The 27,961-nt window shown below is 39.2% G+C and overlaps 1 protein-coding gene across 4 annotated transcripts in view; it reads left to right on the top strand.

Annotated features, from left to right (window-relative positions):
• Window positions 1–3,771: 3,771 nt before the first annotated feature.
• The window catches only part of SFPQ (splicing factor proline and glutamine rich), a 56,758-nt gene continuing 32,568 nt past the window's right edge, over window positions 3,772–27,961 (top strand). For 2 of the 4 annotated variants that reach the window (XM_045858872.1, XM_045858873.1), the window contains exons 1-11: window positions 3,772–4,712; window positions 5,408–5,596; window positions 5,929–6,230; window positions 6,326–6,421; window positions 6,952–7,148; window positions 7,247–7,331; window positions 7,847–7,964; window positions 8,634–8,682; window positions 8,763–8,884; window positions 17,604–17,651; window positions 18,860–18,943. In XM_045858872.1, the coding sequence (XP_045714828.1) occupies window positions 3,885–4,712; window positions 5,408–5,596; window positions 5,929–6,230; window positions 6,326–6,421; window positions 6,952–7,148; window positions 7,247–7,331; window positions 7,847–7,964; window positions 8,634–8,682; window positions 8,763–8,884; window positions 17,604–17,627 (2,010 nt within the window). In that variant the 5' untranslated portion in view covers window positions 3,772–3,884 and the 3' untranslated portion in view covers window positions 17,628–17,651; window positions 18,860–18,943. Of the gene's footprint in view, window positions 4,713–5,407; window positions 5,597–5,928; window positions 6,231–6,325; window positions 6,422–6,951; window positions 7,149–7,246; window positions 7,332–7,846; window positions 7,965–8,633; window positions 8,683–8,762; window positions 8,885–11,327; window positions 14,485–17,603; window positions 17,652–18,859; window positions 18,944–20,029; window positions 20,123–27,961 lie in introns of those variants that run through there. The other 2 variants (XM_045858870.1, XM_045858871.1) reach the window with 2 other exon arrangements.

The following is a 27,961-nucleotide window of genomic DNA, read 5'->3' as shown; positions in this document are numbered from 1 at the left end:
ACTCAGATGGAATCCCAGTCTAACAGAGGAGACAGACAATAAACAAGTGAAGAAATAAACAAGATCAATGTAAATTGTAAAGACAGCTATCATACACCTTATATCACATACAAGATGGTGTGACAGAGAGGGGAGGCTTACTTTAAGTGTGCTAATTGAAAGGGAAGGCTTTTTTGAGGTGATGTTCAAACTGAGACAGAAAAATAAAGCCATAACTGCAGAACATTGGGTGAAGAGCACTTCAAGCTAAGTAAGCATCAAATCCAAGTACACTGAGGCAAGAAGCATGCAAAATAACTTGATAAATCCTAAGAACAGAGAGGGGCTTCCTGTGGATAGAGATAGGGAACTTGAGGGAAAAGGTGTTGAAGCAGATGGAGGTCAGATTGAATCACATCTTGTAGATCTCGTTAAGATGTTTGGGTTTTATTCTAAGTGGAAGCCATTTTAAACATGGGAGGGAAATGACTTCTGAATTACTTTTTCTTAAAAGATCACTGTAGCTGCCATATGAAAAATGGATTCAAAAGGAGCCAGAAAGAGAGCAAGGAGAAAAGTTAAAATACTGCTTGCAGTAATTTAGGTGAACGATGGAGGTAAAAAAAAAGAGTAGGTTGCAGTGACAGAGATAGAGAGAAGGAAATAGATTTGAGATATACTTTGGAGGTAGAACCAATTTTTTGGATTTTATGAAGAGGATGAGTCCTTGTTTTAACAATGAGATGATGCTATTTATTGTGCTGGGGAAAATTAGCGGAAGGAACAGATTAGGTTGATACAATGGAGAGCTCCAGTTTGGACATATTAAATTGATATGCCAGCTAATACTCCAAGTGGAGATGTCTAATATGTTAGATACATGAGTTGGATCTCAAATAAGAGATCTACCCTACCATGAAAATATAAATATGAAGATTATTAATATTTAGGTGATATCTGAAGTCTTAAGGATGGCCTGGAAATGAGTCCTGAAAGATCCCAACAGTTAGAGGTCTACAAGGGAGGAGCCAGAGAAGACCACAGATCACTGGGGCAAGCAGAAGGTTGTGAGAATGTGTTTTCACAGAATCCAGTGAGAAAAATGTTTCATGAAAGATAGAGTGCCATCTATGTTAAATGTTGCTAACAGGTAGAAAGAGTATAGAGATTTTATTGGTTTTGGCAACATGTAGATCATTGGTATCCTTGGCAAGTTTAAGAACAGGTTGAACAGATTGGGGTGGGAATGGAGACTTCTCATTGGAGACATCTTGTTTTAGTTTTGTTGCAAAGAGGAGTGAGGAAATAGATAATAGGATAAAGGGAAGGTTTTGTTTATTTCTAAGATGGTAATAACCCAGTAGAAGTAATTGATGATACAAGGAAAAGTCCTAGAAAAGGCAGGAGGGGATGGGATCCATTGAACAGGAGTGCCTTTTGAGAGGGGCAAAAAGACATCTTTCATGGTATCCAAAAGATGGAAAGGAAGATGGGTACTGAGGAGGACCAAAGGTATGCCACCCCAAAATGTGACTTTTGGAATATTGATTTTAAACTGATTATTAAGAAACAAAAGATTAAAAAAAAAACCTTTGCTCTTCCCCTTTTCTGCCTAAAGGAATTCAAATAGAAAAACCTGCTTACAGGTAGTAAGCATCATCATAGCATCATAACATAAACTAAATTTGGCAGACAGGGAAAAATCTAGCAAAGCCCTTTTGTTGAACTTCCTTTTGTGTCCCATTGTTCCTGGGTGGCCCAGCAAGAATTCTACATTTGATCTTTCTATCAATCTGTGAATAGCTTACTTCTTCTAAATCCCAGACCCTTGCCCGCTTCTCTTTTGTCCAAAATAGCATACAAACCTCAACTGCCTCATGTGTCTTCAGGTCTCATATCTTATGGCATCCCAAAATGTACATCTATAATAAATGTTGGACATTTTCTCCTGTTAATCAGTCTTACATTAATTGGATTAGCCCAGCTAGAAGAATTTAGGGCATGGGAGGAAAATTAATTTTTGTGCCTCACAGTACAAATCAAGTAGGCTTGTGACTTTTCAGTTGGATGAGAATGATCCTCTCCAATGATTTTTATTTTCTCAAATATGAGAAGTCACTAGTTATGGTGAAGGGAGAGAAGAATGTGTAGGAGTTTGAACAGAGAAGGTGTGAAATGCACTATCTCTGGAAGTAGGAGAATGAACTTACTAGGAAAATTGAGTAAGAGTGCCAGGAAAAGTCTGTCTTTTTGAGGGTTGTGGTCAAGAATTTAAAGTGAAAGCCTCAGCCTTTGTTAAAGAAGGTAAATTGTTAGGTCCAACTAGAATGGGGTTTTACCAGGTGAGTATAATGGAGGAGGAAAACAAGAATTGTATGTGTTTGTAGGCAAACTTAACTTCTAAACTGTGTGACACAAGTTATAAGAATGAGCGACATTGAAAAAGTAGTATTTAACGGTTTGGAGGTTTTGATGAAGTCAAAGAATCAGTTACTGTGATCAGACAGTTGGGATTCTTGAAACAGATTTTAGAGATGGGATACTTACTGGCAATAACAAACACAGGGATGAGTTGTGGGGCAAACATGGGGATGGAGCAGGTGATTTAAGATAGAAGGAAAGATTGCTGGAGGTGAGGTGGTAAAAAATCGACAGAGTATTGGGTGGTCATCCACATAGATGTTGGATGATGAACAGAAGTAGAGGTAGAAAGGAAGACAATGAGCCATGAGCTAATATTTTCATTTTTTAAAAGGTTTTTAAAATTAATTTTCAAAGAGAGGGGGAGGAGGGAGAAAGAGAGGGAGAGAAACATCAGTTGGGTTGTTTCTCTCAGAACACCCGCAACGAGACCCGGCTCCCTATATGGGTTAAGCGCCCTTACTGGAGTTTTGGTTCGCATGCCAGCACTGAGCCACACCAACCAGGGAGCCATGAACTAAAATGAATTGAGGGAGGAATGATTCACCAAAAGGTCCATAAATGACAGTAACTAGGATGAGTATTAAGGAATATGGCTAGTGCACTTCACAGAAGTTGGAAATTTAGAAGAGGATATTGCCTATTGGTTGATTCCACATAGATAGTTTAATATTGCAATTTTAAAGTATCTCAATCTGTCCATAAAGTGTTGATGACAGTGGAATTAAGAAAAACGTTATAGTCCCCGTGTGTTGCGCTTATAAATTATTTGTTCTATACACATGCAAAATCAAGGACTTTTTAAAAAATAAAGAATGCACTCACTAAAGAAGGCATGTCAGTGAAGTTTATACTCATAAACAAATCTGTACTCCAATGAGGTTCCAAAATGAAATCAGTAACATCGTGTGTGTGAAGTCGGTAAGACTGTTTCTCTAATTTCACTGGCCCTGCACGAGGTGGAGTAGATACCAAGCACTTAATCTGTGAATGTCAACCACAGAACGTTATGTTCTTTCTGGGCAAGGATAACACCAGACTGCTCCAGGAACAATCAAGAAAAAGGGCCCTTTGATTTGCCTCCCTCGGAGCTGATAGAGCCCTTGCAACTTGCTTTCCTGAGAAAATTGGTTTAGCGAACCCATTCAAATTTCTCCCAGCAAATCACAGCGGCCTGCAGCTAACTCCTTTTCCACTCATTGGCTAACTGGAAACTTCAGCCACTCATTCCTCCCGCCTCTTACCCAGGAGCCAATAGAAAAGATTAGCGCTTCGTAACTTAGTGTCATCAAGTACAGCACTTGCAACTGGCTATTGGAACTACCCATCAAGAAGTAGGCGGGCCAGGTCAGCAGACCTATATAAGAAAAGGACAAAGGCGGCGCACAGCCTGTGTCATCCGCCATTTTGTGCGAAGCAAGGTGGCCTCCACGTTCCCTGAGCGTCTTCTTCGCTTCTGTCTCGACCGCCCCTTGATTACAGACATGTCTCGGGATCGGTTCCGGAGCCGCGGTGGTGGCGGTTTCCATCGGCGCGGAGGAGGCGGTGGTCGCGGCGGCCTCCACGACTTTCGCTCTCCACCGCCCGGCATGGGCCTCAATCAGAACCGCGGACCCATGGGTCCCGGCCCGGGCCAGGGTGGTCCCAAACCCCCGATCCCGCCACCGCCTCCGCACCAACAGCAGCAGCAGCCACCACCGCAGCAGCAGCCTCCACCACAGCAGCCGCCGCCGCCGCTTCAGCCACCGCATCAGCAGCCGCCACCGCATCAGCAGCCGCCACCGCATCAGCAGCCGCCACCGCCACAGGACTCGTCTAAGCCCGTCGTTCCTCAGGGACCCGGCCCGTCTCCTGGAGTAAGCAGCGCTCCGCCGGCCTCCGGCCCGGCTCCTCCCGCCACTCCCCCGACCTCTGGGGCCACCACTGGGCCAGGCCCTATCCCGACCCCGCCGCCCGCTGTCACCACGGCGCCCCCCGGGGCGCCCCCGCCTACGCCGCCGAGCAGCGGAGTCCCCACCACCCCACCTCAGGCTGGGGGTCCTCCGCCTCCACCCTCAGGGGGCCCTCTCCCGGGGCCTAAGCAGGGCCCAGGACCCGGCGGTCCCAAAGGCGGCAAAATGCCAGGCGGGCCGAAGCCCGGCGGTGGCCCGGGCCTAGGCGCTCCTGGCGGCCATCCCAAGCCGCCGCATCGAGGAGGCGGGGAGCCTCGCGGAGGCCGGCAGCACCACCCCCCCTACCACCAGCAGCACCACCAGGGTCCCCCGCCCGGTGGGCCCGGCGGCCGCAGCGAGGAAAAGATCTCCGACTCGGAGGTGAGTGTCTCTGGGCGCTACGCGTCGGTCTCTCTAAGATGGCCGCGGCCCCTCCTTGTCCCCCTCCCCCCTCGCTGGTCTCCATTTTGTCAGAGGCCGGAAAGGCGCTTGCGCACTGGCGGTGAAGGGCGGGGCTGCCCGCCTGAGCCTGGGACTGACAGCGTGGGTCCGCCTTCCCGCCCGGGGTTTGGCCTCCCTGCAGTCAGAGTCGAGGCGGGGTGGCCTGAGGAAAGGGGCGATGAGAAGCTATGATGGGCCCTGTTGAAGCCAAAGGAACCCAAGTAGGATTGGAGATATCGGGGGAGTTCCGGCCTGAAAAGCGAAGGCCCAGGTCATGTCGGTGGCAACGGGATTTTGGACTTTTTTATTCTTAATACTTGACCGCCGTTTTAACTATGCTGTGATTTAAATTAGTCGGACGCTCAGCATATAGGGATGACGAGATTGCTGGTACAGAGACTTCTCTGTAGAGAGTTCTGAGTGTTAATTCTCGAGTATTTTGAGTGATTTGGGCAGTTTAATGTTAGGATACTGATTACGTTGGAAATCCCACAAATATAGTGGGACCTTGCTTTGAGTTTAAACGAAACAGAAGAGCAACCCAATTGGTAACAGTTTGGGCAAAGCCAAAATTAGTGGGTTTCCCTGTTTGTAGAGGTCCCTGGTGTTTGAAAATTCCCTTCCTTTTTCATTAGGGGTTTAAAGCCAACTTGTCTCTGTTGAGGAGACCTGGAGAGAAAACTTACACTCAGCGTTGTCGGTTGTTTGTTGGGAATCTACCTGCTGATATTACGGAGGACGAATTCAAAAGACTGTTTGCTAAATATGGAGAACCAGGAGAAGTTTTTATCAACAAAGGCAAAGGATTCGGATTTATTAAACTTGTGAGTTTGTCGGATTTTCATGTATAATTAAAGGGTCCTCTTTGTTTTCTTACTACAAACGTACTGGTTTTTAAACGAACAAGAGTAAATTGGTTCTTAAAATTTTCATCACTCTTGCAGAAAAGATGCAACTGTTGTATAGTGTATAACTTGGAATCTAAGGCAAGGGGAGTGTGTGGGTAAGGCATTTTATTATGAAAGGTGCAGGGCGGCTGCCTGAAGATAATTTGAGCTGGAGGAAGAATAGGAATAGGAATTAGGTTTACAACTTTCAGAGTGGGCGTTAAACAGTTTTTGAGGTCATTAACATGAGTATGTCTGATAACTTTCAGGAATCTAGAGCTTTGGCTGAAATTGCCAAAGCTGAACTTGATGATACACCCATGAGAGGTAGACAGCTTCGGGTTCGCTTTGCCACACATGCTGCTGCCCTTTCCGTTCGAAATCTTTCACCTTATGTTTCCAATGAACTGTTGGAGGAAGCCTTTAGCCAGTTTGGTCCTATTGAAAGGGCTGTGGTAATTGTGGATGATCGTGGAAGATCTACAGGGAAAGGCATTGTTGAATTTGCTTCCAAACCAGCAGCAAGAAAAGCATTTGAAAGATGCAGCGAAGGTGTTTTCTTACTGACAACGTAAGTTCTTGTGCTTATTTTAATAATTTCTGTTGCCTTGTGTGAGGAAGTGGCAGTAAAACTGGAAAATAAGATGGAACCTTTTTTGTTATTAGAACTCCGCGTCCAGTCATTGTGGAACCCCTTGAACAATTAGATGATGAAGATGGTCTTCCTGAAAAACTTGCGCAGAAGAATCCAATGTATCAAAAGTAAGATGGATTAAACTTTTGGGCAGTTTTTAAGTGTGAGAATTTGTAGTAAATTTTCAGTTTTGTTTGAAATGGGCAAAGTTATCCCAAGTGAGTATGCTTAATGAAAACATCAGGCTCAGGGAGTTGAAGGTTTTGAAGCAATTATTCAGATACCTAGTTTTTATTTCTGAGATAGGTATGTTTCACATACAGTCTTGTCTTGCTTTTAAAGCAATTGCATGATGTATACGTATCCTCATTTTTAAGGATGGGAAAAATTTTCTTAAATAGGAAATTTGGCTAAAGGAAACAATTAAGAAATAAGGAAGATAGGATTTATCAGTGCCCATGTTCTCTGTTATCATTCTGGGACACACTGCTACTTTGTTTTTGCTGTGAAGATATTCTATATGAACCAAAGTGGTCTTTGCTTCCTGTTTTTTCTTACAAGTGAAAGGCCAGGGGGAAAGACCAATAATTTTAGGGGAGTCGGGAAGTATTTCTTGTGTACATTCCCAAATTGATTCATATTGTTTAAATATTGTCAGGGAGAGAGAAACTCCTCCCCGTTTTGCCCAGCATGGTACGTTTGAATATGAATATTCTCAGAGATGGAAGTCCTTGGATGAAATGGAGAAACAGCAGAGGGAACAAGTTGAAAAAAACATGAAAGATGCAAAAGACAAATTGGAAAGTGAAATGGAAGATGCCTATCATGAACATCAGGCAAATCTTCTGCGTCAAGGTAAATGGCCTTCTGAATTTTGCCAATAGGGTAATTGCTTTTTGAACTTAACAGAATCTCATTAAAATAAATCCAAAACAAAATTTTCCAATGTTCAGATCTGATGCGACGCCAGGAAGAATTAAGGCGAATGGAAGAACTTCACAATCAAGAAATGCAGAAACGAAAAGAAATGCAATTAAGGTAAAGTTTTGTTAACCTAAGCCTTTTTTCTTCATTAATACTTAGACAAAAGATGAACCTAAATTTTGCAGGTGAATCAGATGAAGTACAGAGTCAGTGTTGGTATAATACTTAAATTGGAATTATGTGTAAGATTTTCATAAGTAAATGCTTATTTTTCTTTGCCATATTGCCTTTAGGGCTATTCTACACTCAACTTTCCCTGGCTCTTCCTTTCTTTTCTTTCTTTCAGTTGAATTTAGAGAGACAGGGAGACACTGATTTGTTGTTCCACCTGTTTATGCACTCAATGCTTGCTGCTTGTATGTGCCCATACTGGGGATTGAACCCTCAACCTTTGGTGTTTTGCTCCAACCAACTGAGCCATCTAGCCAGGGTTTTCGCTATCTTTTTATGTGTCTGCACTAACCTAGTCTTTGTTAAAGCTATTAGGGCAAACTATTAGCTTTCTTAAAATTGAATTTGAAAAGATGTGGATTAACACTTTGGTTTATATGTTTGATGAACATTTCCAGGCAAGAGGAGGAACGACGTAGAAGGGAAGAAGAGATGATGATTCGTCAGCGTGAGATGGAAGAACAAATGAGACGCCAAAGAGAGGAAAGTTACAGCCGAATGGGCTACATGGATCCAGTAAGTAAAGTCCTATTACAATCTAATTGGAGTTGTCTGCAAAACTTGTATGTGCCTAGAATGAAATTTTATTCAGTTAAATATAACATTTCACATTATAACCACTTTTTTTTTTGGAACAAGTATATTTTGACTGATATGCCTTAGAGTTTTAGAGTTACCTTTTTGGTTTGGCCAACAGTTCATTGGCTAGGAAGACGTTTTTAGGTCTTTGGAAATAACTGGTTTCAGAAACAGATTTTTTTTTTTAAGTTTTTATTTATTTATTTTTAGAGAGAAGGGAAGCAAGGGAGAAAGGGAAGGGAGGAAACATCACTGTGTGGTTACCTCTCATGCATCACCTACTGGGGACATGGCCTGCAACCCAGGCATGTGCCCTGACTGGGAATCAAACCCGTGACCCTTTGATTCACAGGCCCACCCTCAGTCCACTGAACTACACCAGTCAGGGCAGAAACTGATTTTTAAGATTGCTTTAATGAAGGTTTTTTTTTTTGTTTGTTTGTTTTTTGTTTTTTTATGTTAAAAACAAATTAAATGGGGGGTTTTTTGGTGTGTTTTTTTTTGTTGTTTTGGGGGTTTTTTTTGTTTGTTTTTTTGGGGGGTGGTTTTTTTGGTCACCATATGGGTATAGTACAGGCGTATGATTTTTTTTTTTTTTCTCCGCAGAGAGAGAGAGACATGAGAATGGGTGGTGGAGGAGCAATGAACATGGGAGGTAAGCATGAAAATTAAATTAGCAATACCATTAGAGAGCAATGTTCTGATTGAGTTGTAACTGGTATTTTTGTTTCCTAGATCCCTATGGTTCAGGAGGCCAGAAATTTCCACCTTTAGGTGGTGGTGGTGGAATAGGTTATGAAGCTAACCCTGGAGTTCCACCAGCAACCATGAGTGGTTCCATGATGGGAAGCGACATGGTAATGTATCCTGCGGGACGTAGTACAAAGGAAGTTCTCGCTTTCACAACTTATGTGTGTTTTTTTGTTTGTTTGTTTTTCTGTTTTTTAAGTAGGTGACTGGACTTGTTTTAGTTCCCCTATCGTGTAAATCGTAATATTGAGGAATACTTTGGCAACATAGAAGAACTCAGTGTGTGGTAACCTAAACAGATATGGTTGCCAATGGGAAATCAGTGCTGTTAGTAATATGTTGGAGTTGTTTGGCAATAAGTAGACTTAGGTGCTTTCCAATATATTGCTTTTGTACTCTTGTACTCCAGCGCATGGCAAATCCAAATTCTAAACGTTAGATAACGTACACGATTATTCTACATCCAAGTGAGAGTAATCTAATGGCAAACTGTTGTTCATTCAACTGGTATTTGCCATAAGTATGAATTAGACTAGTAGTTTGCAGCTTCTAGGCATGTTTTAGTGATGTGTAGGACTTATACCTATATTTGGTGTGGCTTCTAGCCAATAAAAGGGAATTGTTTAATGTTTTGACTCGTCGTTTCCCACCTGTTGGGGCTGTCTATAGGTACACCTTCTAAAATTGAACTGACGTCCTCTTTTGCTACAGAACAGCAAAAAAAAATAAGTAATTTTGAGCATACTAGTTGTGTGCATTTGAGCTAAACCTTCTTGATGCTGTCATGTTTTAGCTGTGCAGCTAGCCTATCTGGATGCTTTAGTACAACCAAGTGAGTTGGTCTGAGTGGCTGTATTTAGGGCTTTATAAATTTTTAGAACTGAATATTGACTTTAGAAGTGGGATTAGGGAAGAGTGCATTTTCAAAACGGAATTGAATCTGATTAGTTCACTACCGAGTTTTGGCAAGGGAAGGAAGCTGCAGCATGTAACTCACTAGATACATTTTACAAATAGGAACATAAGGATTTAGTATGGGACTTCACCTATTTAAAACCACTAATGGCTTTTGGGGGATTAGAATTGTAAATACCTGGTAGGTTAAATGTAATGCTATTAGCTTCCTTCAAATTGAATTTTAAAAATAATGTGGGTAACATTTTTGCTTATGTGCTTCCTTAAGGCAGATTGTGTAGGTATATAAGCAGATTTGTTAAAATCTAACTTTACATGATGTTCCCACAGTTAAGTTTCTATACTCCATGTAATGGGTAGCTCCTTCAGGTTCTAAGATGTTGTAATAACATAATTGTGAAACCCCCAAATTTTCCTTTTTAGCTTCTTGAAATATATAGTACAGTGTACTAGAACCCTAAAATTTTTAGGATTTAAAAAAATAGTTTAAAGGATTGAGATACTTAGTCTTTTCAAATAGCCCTATAGTATTTTGTGAGAAACATTGAAATTATGTATACGAATAATTAAACCCTGATGGCATTTTTGTTTTTGTTTGCCTTGTTTTTTGGGGTAATACTTAGTTAACCGATAGATTTTAAATGGAATTTGAAAGCTAGTTCAGGCTGCTGTGCTTGCATATCTGTAGGGTTTTTCTGTTTGGGTACATAGCTTTCTAAGACTTAGAAAGTACCTAAAAGTAGGTGGAATAATGAACTCCTGTTTTATTGCAGTCACTTAAGCTTGGTATTAGACTTGGGTTTGGGAGATAACCCAAACATGGAATTGTAGTTAAGTGCCAGTGGACTTTCAAGACCTAAAGGAACAGTTGGGCTGTTAATGGGGGTGGGCTGTACATTTAGTCAATTTGCAACAATACAGACTAGCACTGTGAACATAATTGTCTCTGGTTATATATAGTGATGGCTCTGAAGGTGGTATACCTGTGAGAATATGGCAACATGTTTTTTAAATCAAGTTACTGTGCCGGTTAAGTGACTAAATCTATTAGTCTTTTATGCTTTTTTGTAGTCTGGTAGCATTTTATTAAAACTTTGAACCTTTTAAGGCTTCTGCAACTTAGCAGATGTGTCTTAAGATCTTGAAAAGCTCAAGGTTTCTTATGCAGCACATGCCACTAACTGGTGAGTAGGTCTTTGTCACTTCATTGAGTGAATTGAATCTGTCTGGTTGGGCTTGTTAGGCTTACTTGGAAATTAAATTCCTGTTCAGACCTTGAAAGTGAGAAGTTCGCAAGCTTTTCAAAGGGTTATTCTGATGTGAAATTTCTTAAACTCATTTTGGAATGGGTTTTCACATCTACACTAATTCTTAAATTTTTTAGCACTACAGGGAAGACCTATTCTTTGAAACAGGTGTATGAGAATGGCTCAAGTGGGAACATACCACAAGGCATGTATTATCGTAAACTAATTTTCAAATTACCCTTTTTTCCTTTCTATGTTCCCGGTACCTGTGGATCGACTCATTGGTGATTGTATCGACGAACGTTGACTACGGAACCTTCTAAAATATTTACTTAACACACATGGACATCAACTACATATAATGAACTGTTAATTACTGTTCCAATAGCGTACTGAGCGCTTTGGGCAGGGAGGTGCGGGACCTGTGGGTGGACAGGGTCCTAGAGGAATGGGGCCTGGAACTCCAGCAGGATATGGTAGAGGGAGAGAAGAGTATGAAGGCCCAAACAAAAAACCCCGATTTTAGATGTGACATCTAGGCTTTCATTCCAGTTTGTTTTTGTCTTTTCTTGTTTAGATACTTTATCTTTTAAATTCTTGCATTTTAGTAAGAAAGCTACCTTTTTATGGATGTTAGCAGTTTATTGACCTAATATTTGTAAATGGTCTGTTTGGGCAGGTAAAATTATGTAATGCAGTGTTTTGAAACGGAATTTTTTTTTTCCTTTTTATTTCCTTTTTTTTAAAAACTGTATAATGTCCCTCAAGTTATGGCAGTGTACCTTGTGCCACTGAATTTCCAAAGTGTACCATTTTTTTTTACTGTGCTTCAAATAAATAGATAAAATAGTTATAATATTGATCTTCAACTTTGCCATTCATGCTTTTGTGCATATTAGGCTAGGTATTCCACTTTGAAGCATGAGAAATCTCTAGACCTTCAAATGGCATATGCCATTTCTGGGAAGTGTATCTGTAGGCTAAGTATTCCTTTCTATAAATAAGTACTCCCTCGTTTTAAAAAGAAGAAATGCATATTGGAGCAGTTTCATGATTTGATTTGTTTGGCATTATAGGAAGCAAGTGGTGCTAAGTACTTTTAAATGGTTATATAAGCAAAGCTGAACTGTAAGTCTTCATTCAGGAATGTGTATTAAGATAATGGAATGGGTGTAAGATTACTGGTAGGGGTAGAAGGTGCGAATGACTAAATGGATCTTTTATGGCCCTATGATCTATCCTTTCCTTGAAAGTTTCTGAAGAAAAAGTGGAAAGATCATTTTATTGCATTCCTCCATTCTTGTTTTTAAAAGAATGAGTCCCAAGCCCTGCAAAATGGCTTGTATTGAACTTTCACGTTTGAATTAAAGATTGTTAAACATGAAATCTTTTCATGTATTACTTTAAGCAATATATAAAGATTGGGGTTTATAAAGTCTGAAAAATTCAACCTGAAAGTAAGAACTATAGTAACCATAAACTAGGTGTAGTTATATATATACATTTGTACTCTGCAACTTACATCTCGTTAGGCCTCTTTGTTGGGCAAAATCAGTAGGACTACAAAAAACTACTTGCTCTCTTTTCTAAGAGTGGTGACTGTTAACAAATAGGGTTGCAGATAGCCATTCTTAATTATAAAATACTTGTTAATCTGTTTTTCCATAGTTCCATTTGATGTAGCACTAAATCTGGAGAGGGTTGTTCATGCTACACAGTATAAATATAAATACCCTCCCACCGTAAAACTTTGGAGTGTTTCAGTGGTGTTGTCAATTTATTGTCAACTTCATTGAATCTCATTAGAGTAGGATATTTTGACTAAATACTAGAGTACATTGTTACTGTTGTCTGATAGTGCAACAGTGGGGACCTGCTTTCCCAGTGTATACACATTAGCATTAGCAGAGGGAACAGCTTCCTAAAGTAGGCAAAGTAATTGAATGGTTTGGCTTTGTTCTAGAACTCTCACTATGGAATGTGTCTTCCTTTTCACCTCAGTTCTTGGTGCTAATTGGCAAAAGTAAAATTCTAAATCAAATCTTTGTTAAAATGCTGAAGTTTAGAACTGTGCCTGCGTACAAAGGGAACTCTATTGTTGAAACAATTGAGCACTTTATGCTTGGGAAACTGGACAATATTAAAAGTAAAACACTAGTGGAGTATAAGGGCATGTTACACAATTCTGTTTGTGTGACTGACAGGTACATGGTGTGCTAATTAAGGGAATTTCATTAGAAATTATCGATTTCTCTTCACCAAGACACCTGGACATGGGTAGTAGTTCTCCCATAATTTCATCAATGAGGAAGTTTTGTCCCTGGTCAAGTTATGAATTGGTGCTATGTATGAGATTTTTCTGTATGGAAACAAGGGTCTTGATTTGAGAGGAGTCCATTACAATTTGATTTGAATTGTGTGGAAGGGACTCCACTAATGATAAAATAAGGGGTGTTCATGGGACACCCATGGAGGGTGAACTTGTATGTGTGTGGGTGGGGGCTGGTGGGGAAATGGGAAAATCTGCCTATAAAATTAATGTTTCAGTTTATTTTTCAGATTACATGCCTTTCTTTATAAGGGATGCTGGCACAGACCCCTAAAATAAGCTTTTGGTAGTACTGTACCTTTGAAGAGTGGTGAAGGATGCTAATGGATAATCTGCTGAAAGTTGTGGTTTTGATGGCCTTACTGTGGGCTGTAGAATTGCTAAACGTTGTTTAGCAAGTAATGTTGCTTAGTTTCAACTAAGTTTTTTACTTTTATCACTGAAATAGCAGTGTATACCAAGGGTTGTAAGCTGCTCAAATAGACTTTCTGTAAGTCTTGCAATGTATATGATAGTTTTTAGCCTAACGTGATTTTAAGTAATCTTAAAAAGTAGTTGCCTAAAAGCTGATGAAACTTGGGGTGGGAAAGGGAAGGTAGTGGTTTCGAAGTAGCCATTTTTCTCATTTAAAGAAATCACCTGCCCCCATTTTCCTCTTCTCTACTTTCTCTCATAATTTTGTTTTAAGAGGAACACTGGTCATTTTTAAACTTACTACTCCTAATCTTTAAAAACTGCATTCTCTGAGAGACCTCAGTGTATGTAATAGGTATCTTATAAGCCTAACCCATTGGCTGTCTACTATTTAGTGAAATCACAATCCTCTTTTCTTAGAACACTAATTAAATTCCTTAAGAAGTACTGCAAACCCCACCACTCTTTACAGATGTATTATATCACTAATACAAACAATATAATTTGGGAAATTGTAATGTTACGCTTGTGCAATTTTTATAAGTGGCATATTATGGCAGATAAAAATTTAGACACTTGGCTTTTCTTGGGCAAGCCACTAAGTTTTGGCGGAATATTTTCTGGTGTTCTTGGACTGCAATTATGCACTATTAAAGTAGTGGCCTGCTACATAACTGCATTTAGCCAGCATTTCTGCAGTGCGTAACTGTGAGGAACGTAGTACCGCAAATGGCAATGGACATTAGGACCCGGATGTAGTATTCCTGCTTGCTCCAAGATTCTCATTGCCGACTGCATACAGGTAGGTAACAAGCAATATAATCTAACTTGGTGACTTGCTATGTACTTTTATTCCGTGGGCATTCTGACATCACACTTCTGACAATGAAATAACAGTGCAGCACCTAACACTTGTACGGTAAAGCTAGCTTATCAAAACTGCGTGGGTTTGGGGTTAGAGCTGTAATTTGTCAGGCAGACTTCAATGCTGTTGCAGTTCTCAGATACAAAGTGCAAACTTGATTGTTTGGTATATATCTGATTCAGTTGTGTGGTTTTCTTTAGTTGCATTGTAACTGAAGATAACATGGAACACATCAGTGGTGTGGGGGAAAAGGGAACCAAACCATACTTGGGAGGCAGGCTGCTTTTAGCATCTTGACAATGGACTGTATAGCATGTGATAATTAGTCTCTGTTGTAGCAAACTGACCTTGCCTTGTAGGTCAGCAATATCAATAATTTCAGACTGCAATTTTAGAGGTAATTATTCTGCAGGTAGAGTGAATTAACAAAAAAATAGTGGGTTTTTTGTAATGTGATACACAATATTTTTAAAAAACGAGCTCTATGGAAATACCTTTTTACTAACTTGGGCTTAGATGGGAATCTAATGTGAATAGTTCAGGTTACGTGATTTTACTAAATACGTTTATACTCTAAACCTGGGGGAAGTTGGTGTGGCACATTGACTTGCCTACAGTTCAGTACATGTTGGGAATCATTTCCCAATCATAAGACCTCGTCGTATTATGTAGAATAACTGCACGTGTTCAGAGTAGCTTTTTGAATTTGGTTCCCTTAGCTTTAGGGATGTGATGTTACAATCCAAAATGTTTAATTACGAAGAATCTTCAAAAATACCTTCTTTTGTTGCTTAGGACGTACGCTTTGCATCGACTTTTGTTCCAGACCTCAACTCAACTTAAACTTTGGTCTCTGAACTGGTTTTTAGCTAGTGTGCATGGGAAACAGCTTTCATGTATAATGCTTTCTGCTCTGTAACTGGAAAGTTTGGTTTACTTTGCCATAAATGTGTGAAATCGATTCATGACTCTGAGAATTTTCTTTCATTGCATCAAGAAAAATGGCTTGCTCTTTGGCAAGCAAGTCATAAGGTGGGGACAGATTTGTACTTTAATATGTAGTCCATTCAAGCAAATAACTTGACTCTCCTGCTAGATGAAAAAGCAAATGGTGATTAGTTTAGCTCGCTTATGAATGTAATACAAAGCAAACACAATGCTAGGTGTTAGTGACAAGACTGTCACTAAATTGGCATACATCCCTGTGATGGGGTTTTCCTCTGGCATGATCCATTAAATCGGTGGCCAACACTTGCTGCCGTGATTTAGGGATTGAATATTTAGAAATTAAAGCTCAGGTTTATTTCTTAACAGTTGATAACAATTTTGTGAGAATGTACTTGTAATATGGACTTCAGGAACATTATTGGGGTGGGGGGTTAATTTTGCTTCATCCTGCTTATTTTCAGATGAATAGACTTTTGCACTTTCAAATGAGAGACCTGTGACTTAGGTCGATTCTTACTAGTTTTGATTTTGATTTGTACGTAGCTATAATTTGTGAATTTTAGTGTAGAGGGTCTTTAAAAACCACTTAGTCAAAAAGCTGGGAGTAAATGGGTTTCAGTAATACTACTACTGAGGTGCTTGCATTGTATTTCATATTCTTTTTCTTGCTACAAATGAAAACTATTCTTTTTAATGAGAATGGGCTGATGTTCAGAGGTGTGATGCCAGAATGCATTTTCGTACTGTTAGGCCCTTGGAACAGATACAGGTGCTTTCTGAAAGATAAAAGAAATGCAATGGGTGCTCTTCATACAAGGTTGCAAAACCTACGAAGAATACATAATACTCACTTTCCCCCAATAGAGATAGCTGCGTGTGACTAGTTTTGGACTTTAACCTTAATGGGGGTTGCATGTCTTCTATTGTTAATCATTGTCAGCTGCAGTGACACGATCCACAGTCCTGCATTTACTGTTTTTCCCTTAATGATTTTGACAGGTTTTAGAGAGCCGGGATGTTTGTTCTGGGCCTTTATTTGGTTTTGGCTTTAGCTGATAATGTTCAGTGCTCTTGTCAGCTAGTGCAGTTCTCAAATGGCTGCCTATTAGGAAAAGAACTGAGGATTTGACTGCTCCTAATCATCTGTCATTGCTGCTAGATAATGATTGGCAATTTTTAAAGACTCAACTGTGAAAATCTCACAGTTGTTGGTAAACCATCAACCATAAAAATGTTGCTTTTGAACACCAGTGCTGAAAAGATTTTATTCAGAAGGTGAAAAGTGGGGGGCTGAATGCAGAATAGAATAATCTGGAGAATGGGAAGAATGCAAAACGATATAGTATCCCTTATGGATGGTACATGTGCAACAGGGAACTCTATTTCATATACTTCTGGCAGTGATAATCAGGGAGGAAGAAAAACCTGGAACTTGAATTAAGGCTGATCTTTCTGGTTTTTGTGCAGTGGCCCCGCAGGCATATATAATGAAGGTGAATGTCTTCTCCCTCAGAAAAAACTCAGGTTCCTTGCTGTCCCTATAAGACATAGCTTCCCTGCCCTAACTTAAATCAGGACTTGGAAAGAATGAGGCAAATATATAGGATTACAGGATAACAACTGCATTGTTGTGTACTGTGGAATGGGGAGGGTACTCTTGGAGGACTCCTGCTGAAGGTGGTCAGTCCACCTGAGAATGGAAGACTTACTTGAATGGGGCGCAGGGTATGTGCTTTAATGAAAAGAGAGCTGATGTTAAAACTCATTTGGTGTAAGGTAAACGTTGTCACATACCTTCACATAAGGGATAGTATATTTTGGATTGCAGTCAAACTTTATTGTACTCAGACTGGTGAAAATAGCAGTTAGGCTTTTGTATTTTTAAAGAAGGTATAGTTTTCATTCTAATTCAGGTGTCTACTTTTACTTTATGTAAGAATAATTTTAGATTCCCCCCCCCCCATGAAGTTTCTTCCTATTTTTTTAATGCTGTTACTTGCCCCCAATCTTGGTCTCTGGAATTTTACTCTTTAAATTTTGAAGTTAACTAGCATTTTCAAACCTTATACCCTTGTCTCTTGTGATAACTTTTTCTTATTATTCTTTAGGTACGAGTGGTTGATGTTGGCTGATACTGGAGTGCACATTCACTTGAAGTAAGTGTTCTTAGAAATCTTAACCTTAGAAGTAGAGGACTTTTGGATTTGGTGTTTTATTTCATGATTAAATAATTTGATTTACCTAAGTAGGGTAAAACATGTTTGATTTTGCTCAGTATTTCTTAATTTAGTGATTTTTACAGAGAATGAGACATCAGTTTGTTCCACTTATTTATGAATTCTTTGGTTGATTCTTTTTTAAAAGATTTTATTTTTAGAGAAAGGGGAAGGGAGAAAGAAACATAAACGTGCGAGAGAAGCATAAACATCAGTTGGTGTTTCTCACATGCCCGCACCTGGACGCCTGGCCTCCAGCAACCAGGAATCAAACCAGCAGCCTTTCAGTTTTCAGGCCAGTGCTCAATCCGCAGGGCCATTTGTTGATTCTTGTATGTGCCCTGACTAGAGATCGGACCCACACAACTTAGTGTGTTGGAATAATGCTCTAATCAACTGAGCTACCTGGACAGGGCAATGTGTTTGATTTTTAAGATGTTTATCTTACCTAGGATAATATTCCTATATTTCTGTTTTCAAAAAGAGAAGTATACATGTCTGTGAGTTGGAAAGAGAAGATGGGGGAATATTACAAAATGTTAAACAGTAAAATTCAGAGAAAAGTGCATGGGTATGTAGAGAAAACATTACAGAAGAGCAGAAAAGCAAGCTTGAGCCCTGGCTGGTGTGGCTCAGTGGATTGAGTGCCAGCCTGTGAACCAAAGGGTCACTGGTTTGATCCTCAGTCAGGCAGATACCTGGGTTACTGGCCAGGTCCCCAGTAGGGGGCACACAAGAGGCATCCACACATTGTTGTCTCTCCCTCCTTTCCCCTCTCTGTAAAAATCTCTTAAAATCTTAAAATCTAATATTAAAATCTCTTTTTAAAAAAGGAGGTTTGAATTAGTGGAGAAATGCTGTATTTTCAGTGTTTTAAATTCACCTTAGGACTCTTTCAAATTTTCCTTAAGATTCTTCTTTCCTTGTGCAGTAAATAGTAGAGGAACAACTGTTTACTCATTGGTAGGAGGGAAAATTTCATGCATACAAGTGAAAAAGTTTAGAGTTTGACCTTGGTGTAGTAGTAACACAGTCAAATAAATACAACCACTAATTGGAACCCAAACATAAAGTATACACTTTAAACATTAGTAAGAATGTAATATGCTGAAGGTGTTATTTTAATAAAAGTACATTTTTGAAAATAGGTGGATAATTGTTCTCAAGACATCACACAGCATGAGCCAACCAAGAAGGAAAGCCAAAACCTGCTAGACTGCAGAAGTGTTGAGGTAAGTTAAGTGACTCTTATTTGGTAAAAATCCTACAGAAAAAATGACACTTGGGTGATACAAAAATAATTCCCATATTTTGCTGTATATAATATAATGTGCATCCACATTTTTGGCCCAAACTTTCAGGGGAAAAATTCTTACCTGAAATATTTTAAATTTTTAATTCAATTTTTAATTTATATTTAAATACTTGTTTTCTGTATTATAAAGGAATTTTAGTATCTATTTTTGAACATTATGGTACAAGTAGTTTTATGTAATAAATAATTACAAAACACAAGAACCGATACAAGATATTTCAGGTACTACCCATGTATAATGTACATCCTTATTTTTTCCTTAAAAATTCAGGTAAAATGCATAGTATTCATGGCAAATATGGTACTTGTGTGTGAATATCTCATTTTCATTTCTTCTTCGTTAAAATTTTCTTGAAGGAAATAGTTCTTATGTACTTATAATAGTTTTAACAGCCTTCCGAGGTTGTAGGCTTTGTCAGTTGCTTTGACTCAAGCCTCTGAAAAACAGGGATTTCAGTTAATAAAATGTGTGTGTGTGTGTGTGTATTTACCTCCATCCATAGCACCATGCAGAGGAGGGTTTGGAGAGTTTGAAGTTCCCTATTTTGTTTTTCATGTTTATAGTTACATAGTGGGGTCATCTATACTTGAAAATAGATGGCAAACAAAATAACTGTAAGTGATCCATTAGAATGGTTGGCAATTTCAAGGGGCAACTTTGCTGTGACAGCTGGAAAGCAAAGACAATATATAAACAATGGACATGGCTCTGTCCGATAAAACTTTTATTAAAAGGTCATTGTGGAGCTTAGCTTACTATCTCCTCTAATGAATTGCATGCATAGATAGGTATCACTCAGATTTAAAAGGCCCTCATAAGTTTAAAATTTAAACAATTTACATCTAAAGAAACCTTAGGCAGACCACTGATTAAATACCACTGATACCACATTCCTTGATTACTATTTCTTTGGTGTTAGGAAGTTTACTTGGTTGGTGCTAACAAACTTGATAACTCTGATTTTTACATCTTTTGGGAGTAATTGTTTCCTTTGATTGGCAGGATCAGGTGAACTGTGTCCAGGAAACCAGTGAGGAAGAGGGCAAAGAGGAATGAACAACCTAATTGTTGTTAATAAAAGACATTTAAAAATCAGATTGTCCTTTTATTCTGTTTTTAAGTAGTACTCTTTCATTTTCTAGAGTTTTCCTGTGTCATCAACTTGTTATTCTAGGTGACTTTAAAAAGGATGTTCCATATTCTATAGAACAGGTTATTCGGGACTCTGTATTTCTTGAGGCTTTTTTGTCAGAGCTACTTCAGCCTCTTAGTTACTAATCAATTAGATGGTCCTTCTGTCCTAACTAAACTGATTTAGGCATCAAGTTTTAATATTGCCTTTATTTTTTATAGGTTTTATATCTAAAGTGCCAATTTATGAGCTTGCTGTGATTAAGGAGAAGAAAGTTGGAATTCAGAAGAGTTTGAGATTAGCTGAAATAGCCACAAAGAAAGAGTTGAAAGTCACAGCAGTCACTGGTTCTATGGAATTTGCTTTGAAAAACTCTTGTAGTCAGTACCAGGGATGAGACCAAGATACTTCTCTTTTCTTTTTGGCCATAGTCATTTTGCTTATCGGTGGTTGCTGGAATTTTTTTTTTTTTTTTTTTTTTTTCCAAATAAGCAGGGAGGCCAGCCATCCCAAATCAAGAATCTTCTGAGTCCATGTTCAATTTTCTCTTCCTCCTTTGATTGCCAACTGATCTGAAGCTTTATGGACCTCAAGGCAAGAACAATTTGCAGTATAATTAATAAAGTAGGGAGGAGCATAACAGGATCTTAAGTACTAGAGTACAAGTATTTTGCAATTTGTCCAGCTGCATTATCTGGCAAGTTGCAGTTTGCTTACTGGTAAAATAAATATCTTCTTAGTGGGTCCCTGAATAAAAGATGGTGCACAAAAAGCATTTAGCACATTTTCTGGCACAAAAGGTGGGGAGTACAAGGAATTTTTAAATGTGGTCAGTCAGGGTTCACAGCAAGTTGAGGACTCTTTCCCTAGACCATGTCCTTAGAAGATCCGATACAGTTTTAATATTTGATAGAGTACAGAAATATGTAGTTTTGGTAAGCTTTTACACCATGGAGTCTTTAGGGGGGAAATTAGTAATAAAGCCTTAGTACCGGGGGGATTGGAGGTCCTGGTAGAGACCGTAGAGACCATTTAGCTTTAAGAAGTTAGTAAATCTCAAATATTAAATAAGATTAAATAATTCCTGCCTAGCAAGGTTGTATGTTGATTAGTAGTTGGTATTTTAATTACTTGGCATGATGCCTCACATAGAGATGTCATTGAGTGTGAAGACAAGGTAGAGGGAAAGCAAGCCTAACAAGCTCAGAACTTAGAACATGGTAAAGTACAGAAGATTTTAACACATGATATTTGGGGCATGTAATGCTTTGCACCAAAAATAGGTTGAGTTGCTAACATGCATGAGGCCAAAAGGAGGAGCTTGGAAGACTTGGAAGGAATTCTGAAGATCCAAATGGGAAAACATCTGTTTGTGGGTTGAAAGAACTGTTAACATGGCAGTATTCTCTAAACTGATTTACAGATTTGACAGGATTCTAGCTGATTCTAAGATTCCTATAGCCCCCTATCTCACATCGTGTACGAAAATTAACTGAAAGTGGTTCAGATACCTAATATGGCAATGAAAACTATGAAACTTGGGAGAAAATGGGTAAATCTTAATGACCTTGAGTTTGGCAAAGGATTCTTAGATAAGACACCAAAAACATAAGCAAAAACAAGTTGGACTTAACCGTTTAAGTTAAAAACTGTTTCAGTGACACCATCTAGTAACTGTAAAGACCACCTAAAGAAGGGGAGAGAATATGTAAATAACACATTTGGGGCTGGGGGGAAGGTAAAGGACAAAGGACCTTTGCTAAGTAGCTCAGTGTTGTCCTGGTACACCACAGTGGTGTGGGTTAGATCCCCAGTCCAGGCCATACAAGAAGCAACCAGTGAATGCATAAAAATAAGTGGAATAACAAATCAACCTCCCTGCCCTTCATTCTAAAATCTACAAAGTTCTTAAAAATAGGCCCAGGGGCCCTGGCTATTGTGGCTCAGTGGTTACAGTGCCAGTCTTCGAACCAAAGAATCACTGGTTCAATTCCCAGTCAGGACACATGCCTGGGTTGCAGGCCAGGTCCCCAGTGGGGACGCATGCAAGAGTCAGCCACAGGTTGATGTTTCTGTCCCTCCCCTCCCTTCTCTAAAAATAAAAATCTTTAAAGATGAAAATAGGTCCAGGGTTTGAATAGAAATGGCCAGTAGCACATAAAAAGATGCTTGAAATTGATTATTAGGGAATTGGAAATAAAAAACGAGCTAGCATCTCAAAACAGCTATAAAATGAAAAGCCTAAGGATCTAACATGACTACAGCTAATGCATTGTAGAATTGAAATTTGCTCAGAACTCTAAAAAGAAATGTGAGGTGATGGATGTTTTCACAGTGCAGTCATGTACCACCTAATGTTTCATCCAACAGTGGGCTGCATGGACAGTGGCCTGGGACCACCTGTTCATGGTGTTGCTGGTGTAAGCAAACCTATGCTGCCATTTGTATGATAGTATAGAACATAAAATTATGTACATTGCATACTACATAATAAGTGACTGGTTTATGTACTGTACTCTTTGTTATTTTTTATTTTATTATTTTAAAGATTTTATTTTTAGAGAAAGGGAGGGAGAAAGAGGGAGAGAAACATCAATGTGTGTTTGCCTTTCACATGCCCCAAACTGGGGACCTGGCCCACAACCCAGGCATGTGCCCTGACTGGGACTTGAACCAGAGACCCTTTGGTTTCGCAGGCCCATGCTTAATTCACCAAGCTACACGAGCCAGAGCAATTTATTGTTATTTTAGTGTCTACTTTTTCTACTTACAAAAAACATTTACTGTAAAACAATTTGCCATGTTAAATCAGCAGCAGCCTCATCTTATGTTTATGGTGTCTTGGATGCATCCTTTTTCTTGCGTTTGATTTAAATGGCATGTTTTGTACAGTAACATGCTGTACAAGCTTGTTGCTTAGGTGTGTAATAGGCTATACCGTCTAGGCTTGTGTCCAGTACGCTGATGTTCCTACAACCATGGAATCACCTAATGGTGCACTTCTCACAACATGTCCCTGTCATTTAGTGGCATATGACTATATCAAATCATAATGTAGACTTTAAATATCTTAACAGTTTTATCAGTTAAATCTCAGTCAAGCTGGGGGCAGGGGGAAGACATCCCTTCACACCCACTAGAATGTCTACAGTCAGAAAGTCAAGTTTTGGCAAGGGTATGGAGAAATGGGAATCATGTACTACTGGTGGGGTTTAAAATGGTGCAGCCACCTTGAAAAATGGTATAGTATTTGCTCAAACTAACCCTTATCCTATGACTCAGCAATTCTAATACCTGAGAAAAATGTTTGTACAAAAGGGAAATGAACAGTATCATTCATAATAGTGAAAACATGAATGGATAAACAAATTGTGTGGCCATACAATGGAGCATAAGTCAGCTATAAAAAGGGATGAAATAGTCATGTATGCTACAACATAGATGAACTTTGAAAACACTAAGTGAAGCTAGCCATAAAATATCACTTAAATGATTCTATTGGGTTGACCAAAAAGACCTAGGACACCCCACAATAAAAACTGTGTAAGAGAATCATCAGTTTCCTCTTATACACCGAGTACCTGCCCTGTAACCCAGGCAAGTGCCCCCAACAGGGAATCAAAACCTGCAACCTCCATTCACAGGCTGGCGCTCAATCCACTGAGCCTGCCAGGGCTGACAAGTTGTGGGTTTTTTGTTGTTTTTTAATGCACACATGTGACAGCTGTCACCATATAATGTAACAAAATTGTTTTGAATGAAGTTAGTGACTAGTGACAACTACGTACTGTTAGAGCCATCATATGGAAAAACGTAATGTACATTTTGGCCAACTCAATATTTATATGAAGTGGTCACAACAGGGAAGTCTATATTAGTAGATTATTGGTTGTTTCCAGACTGGTGGGCTGGATTGAGAAAGGGGAGAGTAATAAATAGGGGTGTGATTGCTGAAGGACACAGGATTTCTTTATGAGGTAGTGAAAATACTCTAAAATTAGTAGTGACAGATATACACCTCTGATTATACTAAAAACCATTAAATTGTGTTCTTTGGAAGAAATGTGTTGTGTGAATTTAATTTTTTAAGTTTTTATTAAAGACCATGGGAGTTGGATAATAAGAGGCCAGAACAGAGGTCAGATCATGGAAGGTCTACCAGGGGTGTCCAGCCTTCTGGTGTCTCTGAGCCACACTGGAAGAAGAGTTATCTTGGGCCCAGGCCACACATTAAATAAACACTAATGAAAACTGATGAGAAAAAGATTATAAGTAAATTTACAATTTTGTATTGGGCCATTATTCAAAGCCATCCTGGGTTGCATACAACCTGTGGGCTGCAGGTTGGACACACCTGCTAGGCCATGTTAAGGATTTTGATCCTTATTCTAAGAGCGTCCCCTTGTTCTCATCAACCACTTGAACAAGAGGCACTGAAATCACGGAGATTAAAATGGACTCCTAACTTGGCTTATTCCTTGCCCACATCCATTTTCAGCACAGCAACAATGTGTTAACTAATGCTTGGTGGCTCAGGACAACAAAGTAATGGTTGACTGGGTTCAGCTAGGCAGATGGAGGCTGGAGCTGGAAACTTCGAGACTGTTGGGGTCGATAATCTATTGTCTAAGATGGCTATTTCACTCAAATAGCTGATGGCCTAAGCTGAAATGGTTGGAATACTTAATACTGTTTCATAAAATGATTAGGTGTGTCTCAATTTCTAAAAGGAAAAGGGACTGATGACTTTTTAAAAAAAAAGATTTTTAGAGAGAAGGGAGGGGAGGGGAAAAAGGGAGAGAAACATCAATGTGTGGTTGCCTCTTGCACAGGGGACCTGGTTCATAACCCAGGCATGTGCCCAACTGGGAATCGAACCAGAGACACTTTGGTTTGCAGGCCAGTGCTCAATCCACTGAGCCACACCAGCTAGGATGGACTGGTGACTCTTGAGGCCAGTGAGAAAGGCTTTGGAGGTCTCAGCCTGTGGTATGGAGGTAAAAAGACACCCAAATGACCGGTGCTGGAGTTGTAATCCCAACAGGTTGAAAAGCAGTACTACATTGAAAGAACAAGGGGAGCCAGTGTGTGTCTAAGAAAAGGGTTTTGAGCCCTGGCTGGTTTGGCTCCTTTGGGTACCCTGCAAACAGAAAGGGTTCACTTCAGCATTGGTTGTGGGTTTGGGCCCCAGATGGGGTCCGTACAGGAGACAGAAAACTGATACTTCACTTCTCTTTTCCCTCATCTCTCTAAAATCAATAGGCATGTCCTCATGTGAGGATTAAAAACCAGGGGAGTTTTGGACTAAACAGTAGAAAAACACTTTGCCCTTAGCAATAATAAGCCTAAAGAGGAATAATTTTTGTATTTAATAATTTATGATTATTTTACTTTGTGCCTCATGGAGACCAGCTTTCAATTTACCTATTTGTTTGGAACCAGAGATTTCTCATGTATTAGGAGAAAAGTCAAGTCTTTGGATTGTGAATTTAACAAAGCAGTGGTAATAGTACCACAAGGACTGCCATATTGTTTTCAGCATTTTCCACTGTTTTGGATTTGAGGATTTATTTTACATACAGGTATCAGGTTTTTCGGGTTTTTTTTTTAAGATTTTATTTTGGAGAGAGGGAGAGAAACATCAGTGTGATTGCTTCTCATGCACCCCTACTGGGGACCTGGCCTGCAACCCAAGCATGTGCCCTAGCCTGGGAATTGAACCAGCGACCCTTTGGTTTGCAGGCCAGAGCTTATTCCACTGAGCCACACCAGCCAGGGCTACATATATTTTTTAAATTAAATGTATTGGGGTGATTGATGTTGGTTAAGAAAATTGTTTCAGGTGTAGAATTCCCTATACCCTCTTCTACCTCCCCCTACCCACCTTTGCCTCTGGTAATCCTTATACTGTGTCTGAGATGGTTTTTTGTTAATCTCTTTACTCATTTCACCCAGCTCTGTAATACCTGCCCTCTGACAGCTGTCACTGTTTTCTCTCTGAGTCTGTTTCTATTTTATCCTGCTCATTAGATTCCACATACAAGGGAAATCATATGATATATACTTGTCATTCTCTGACTTATTTCACTTAGCATAACACTCTCCATGCTGTTGGTAAGAATAAGATTTCCTCCTTTTTTACAGCCAAGTAGTATTTCATAGGTCTTTTAAAAATATTTTCATCCTTTGCGTTGTTTCTTTAGGGATCAGTTGTTTATGTGAGTTCCTTCTAGTTTCCAAAGTGATTTTTATTCCTTTTAATTTCTAACATTTCCATGAATTGTCACTTTTCAGATCTTTATCTACTCATCTGCTTCCTAATTCTGATTTATTAACAGTTTTATAGCTTTCATTATTGAAATGTGTAAGGATTCACTGTTCTATATTTTAATTTTGTATTATATTTCACAATTCTTTTCTGTTGCTATGTGAAATCCATTTTCCTTTCAGGAGGGAAAGGAACTGGCTAACTTTTCTAGCCTCAAGGCTCGTGAAATCCTTTTTGTTTTTAACAACAAAAGATTAAAAAATATTTTACTTATTTTAGAGATGGGAGAGGGAAACATCAACTGCCTCTTGTACAACCACATCCTATTACTTTTGCTGAGATCTTTTGCTTCTCTTCCCTCACTTCAATCTGCAGTCTCTTCTTTGCCCCTGTTCACAATTTGGTATCTATAGTCAGCAACTACTCCTTAAATGGATTTTGTTTTAGCATGAAGCTTAGGCCTGCTGGTCTCAAGAGTTTGTAAGGACCTAGCCTACTCAACCACCTTCAGAATTTAGCAGTCCCCGTAAACTTAACTTGCAAATTGGCATCTTCAGGGGCCTTTCTTGTTTTGGCCCTTTTCAAACTGCTCTGCATGCTTCCCAGGAGGAACCTATTGGTTTTCGATATCTATTCTGAAGGCCATCAGGCATCTTGTTGCTTTCCCTCCATGACCTATACAGATAACCAATGTCATTCAGGTCTTGTATCTGCTTTTGAGTTTGTCACTACCTAATCTTATTTTGGGACCACTGGTTACTTTGTCACCAAAATTTGTTATAAATGCTGAGCCTGGGTTTTAGTTTTTGAAAAACTACACTTTTACTTCTGCCATATTGATTCTTTAATGCACTAATGGTAGTGCATCTAATGGTAGTTAATCTAATAATTAGGAAGGTCTGTGGTTAAGTCTGTATAAAAGGCAGGAGAGCAGAGTGACTGAGAGAATGGGCTTTGGGATTACTGCCTGCATATACAGATTCTAGCTTCACCATTACAAATTGTGATCTGTAATATCTGTCTTTATTTCCTCTATAAAGTAATAGGTGGTTGTGAGAACTAAATGAAATACCATTATGCACAGAGAAAAGTACTAGCCTACATAGGAGGTGTGGCTGTTTTGTTTCCTTTTTCAGGTCTAGGTCTTGCATTAACAGCTTATTGACTATAAAAATTGTTTTTGAAAAAATTTTTAAAAACCTAGCTTCTTGAAATTAACTCTTGCTTCCATGACAAGGTAGAAACCACAACTGCAAATAGCTAGAATGATGAAAATGAAAAATACATGGTAGACAAAAACTTCAGAGAAAAGTTCTGTGTAAGGATTCATAATGCTACAGAAAAGAATGAAAATATATGCAGTAAGCATTCAAAAGTAGAGATAACTGCTTTTTAAAAAATTATTAGAGGAAGGAAGAGAAACATCAACTTGTTCCACTTATTTATGCATTCATTAGTTGCTTTGTTCACATTTCGACTGGGGATGGAACATGCAACTTAGCGTATCAGGACTGCGCTCTAACCAATTGAGCTA

Source organism: Phyllostomus hastatus, unplaced genomic scaffold, assembly GCF_019186645.2.
Source record: "Phyllostomus hastatus isolate PE091 unplaced genomic scaffold, TTU_PhHast_1.1 phas_scaffold_182, whole genome shotgun sequence".
Classification (NCBI taxonomy): domain Eukaryota; kingdom Metazoa; phylum Chordata; class Mammalia; order Chiroptera; family Phyllostomidae; genus Phyllostomus; species Phyllostomus hastatus.
This window is presented reverse-complemented; position numbering and strand designations above follow the sequence as displayed.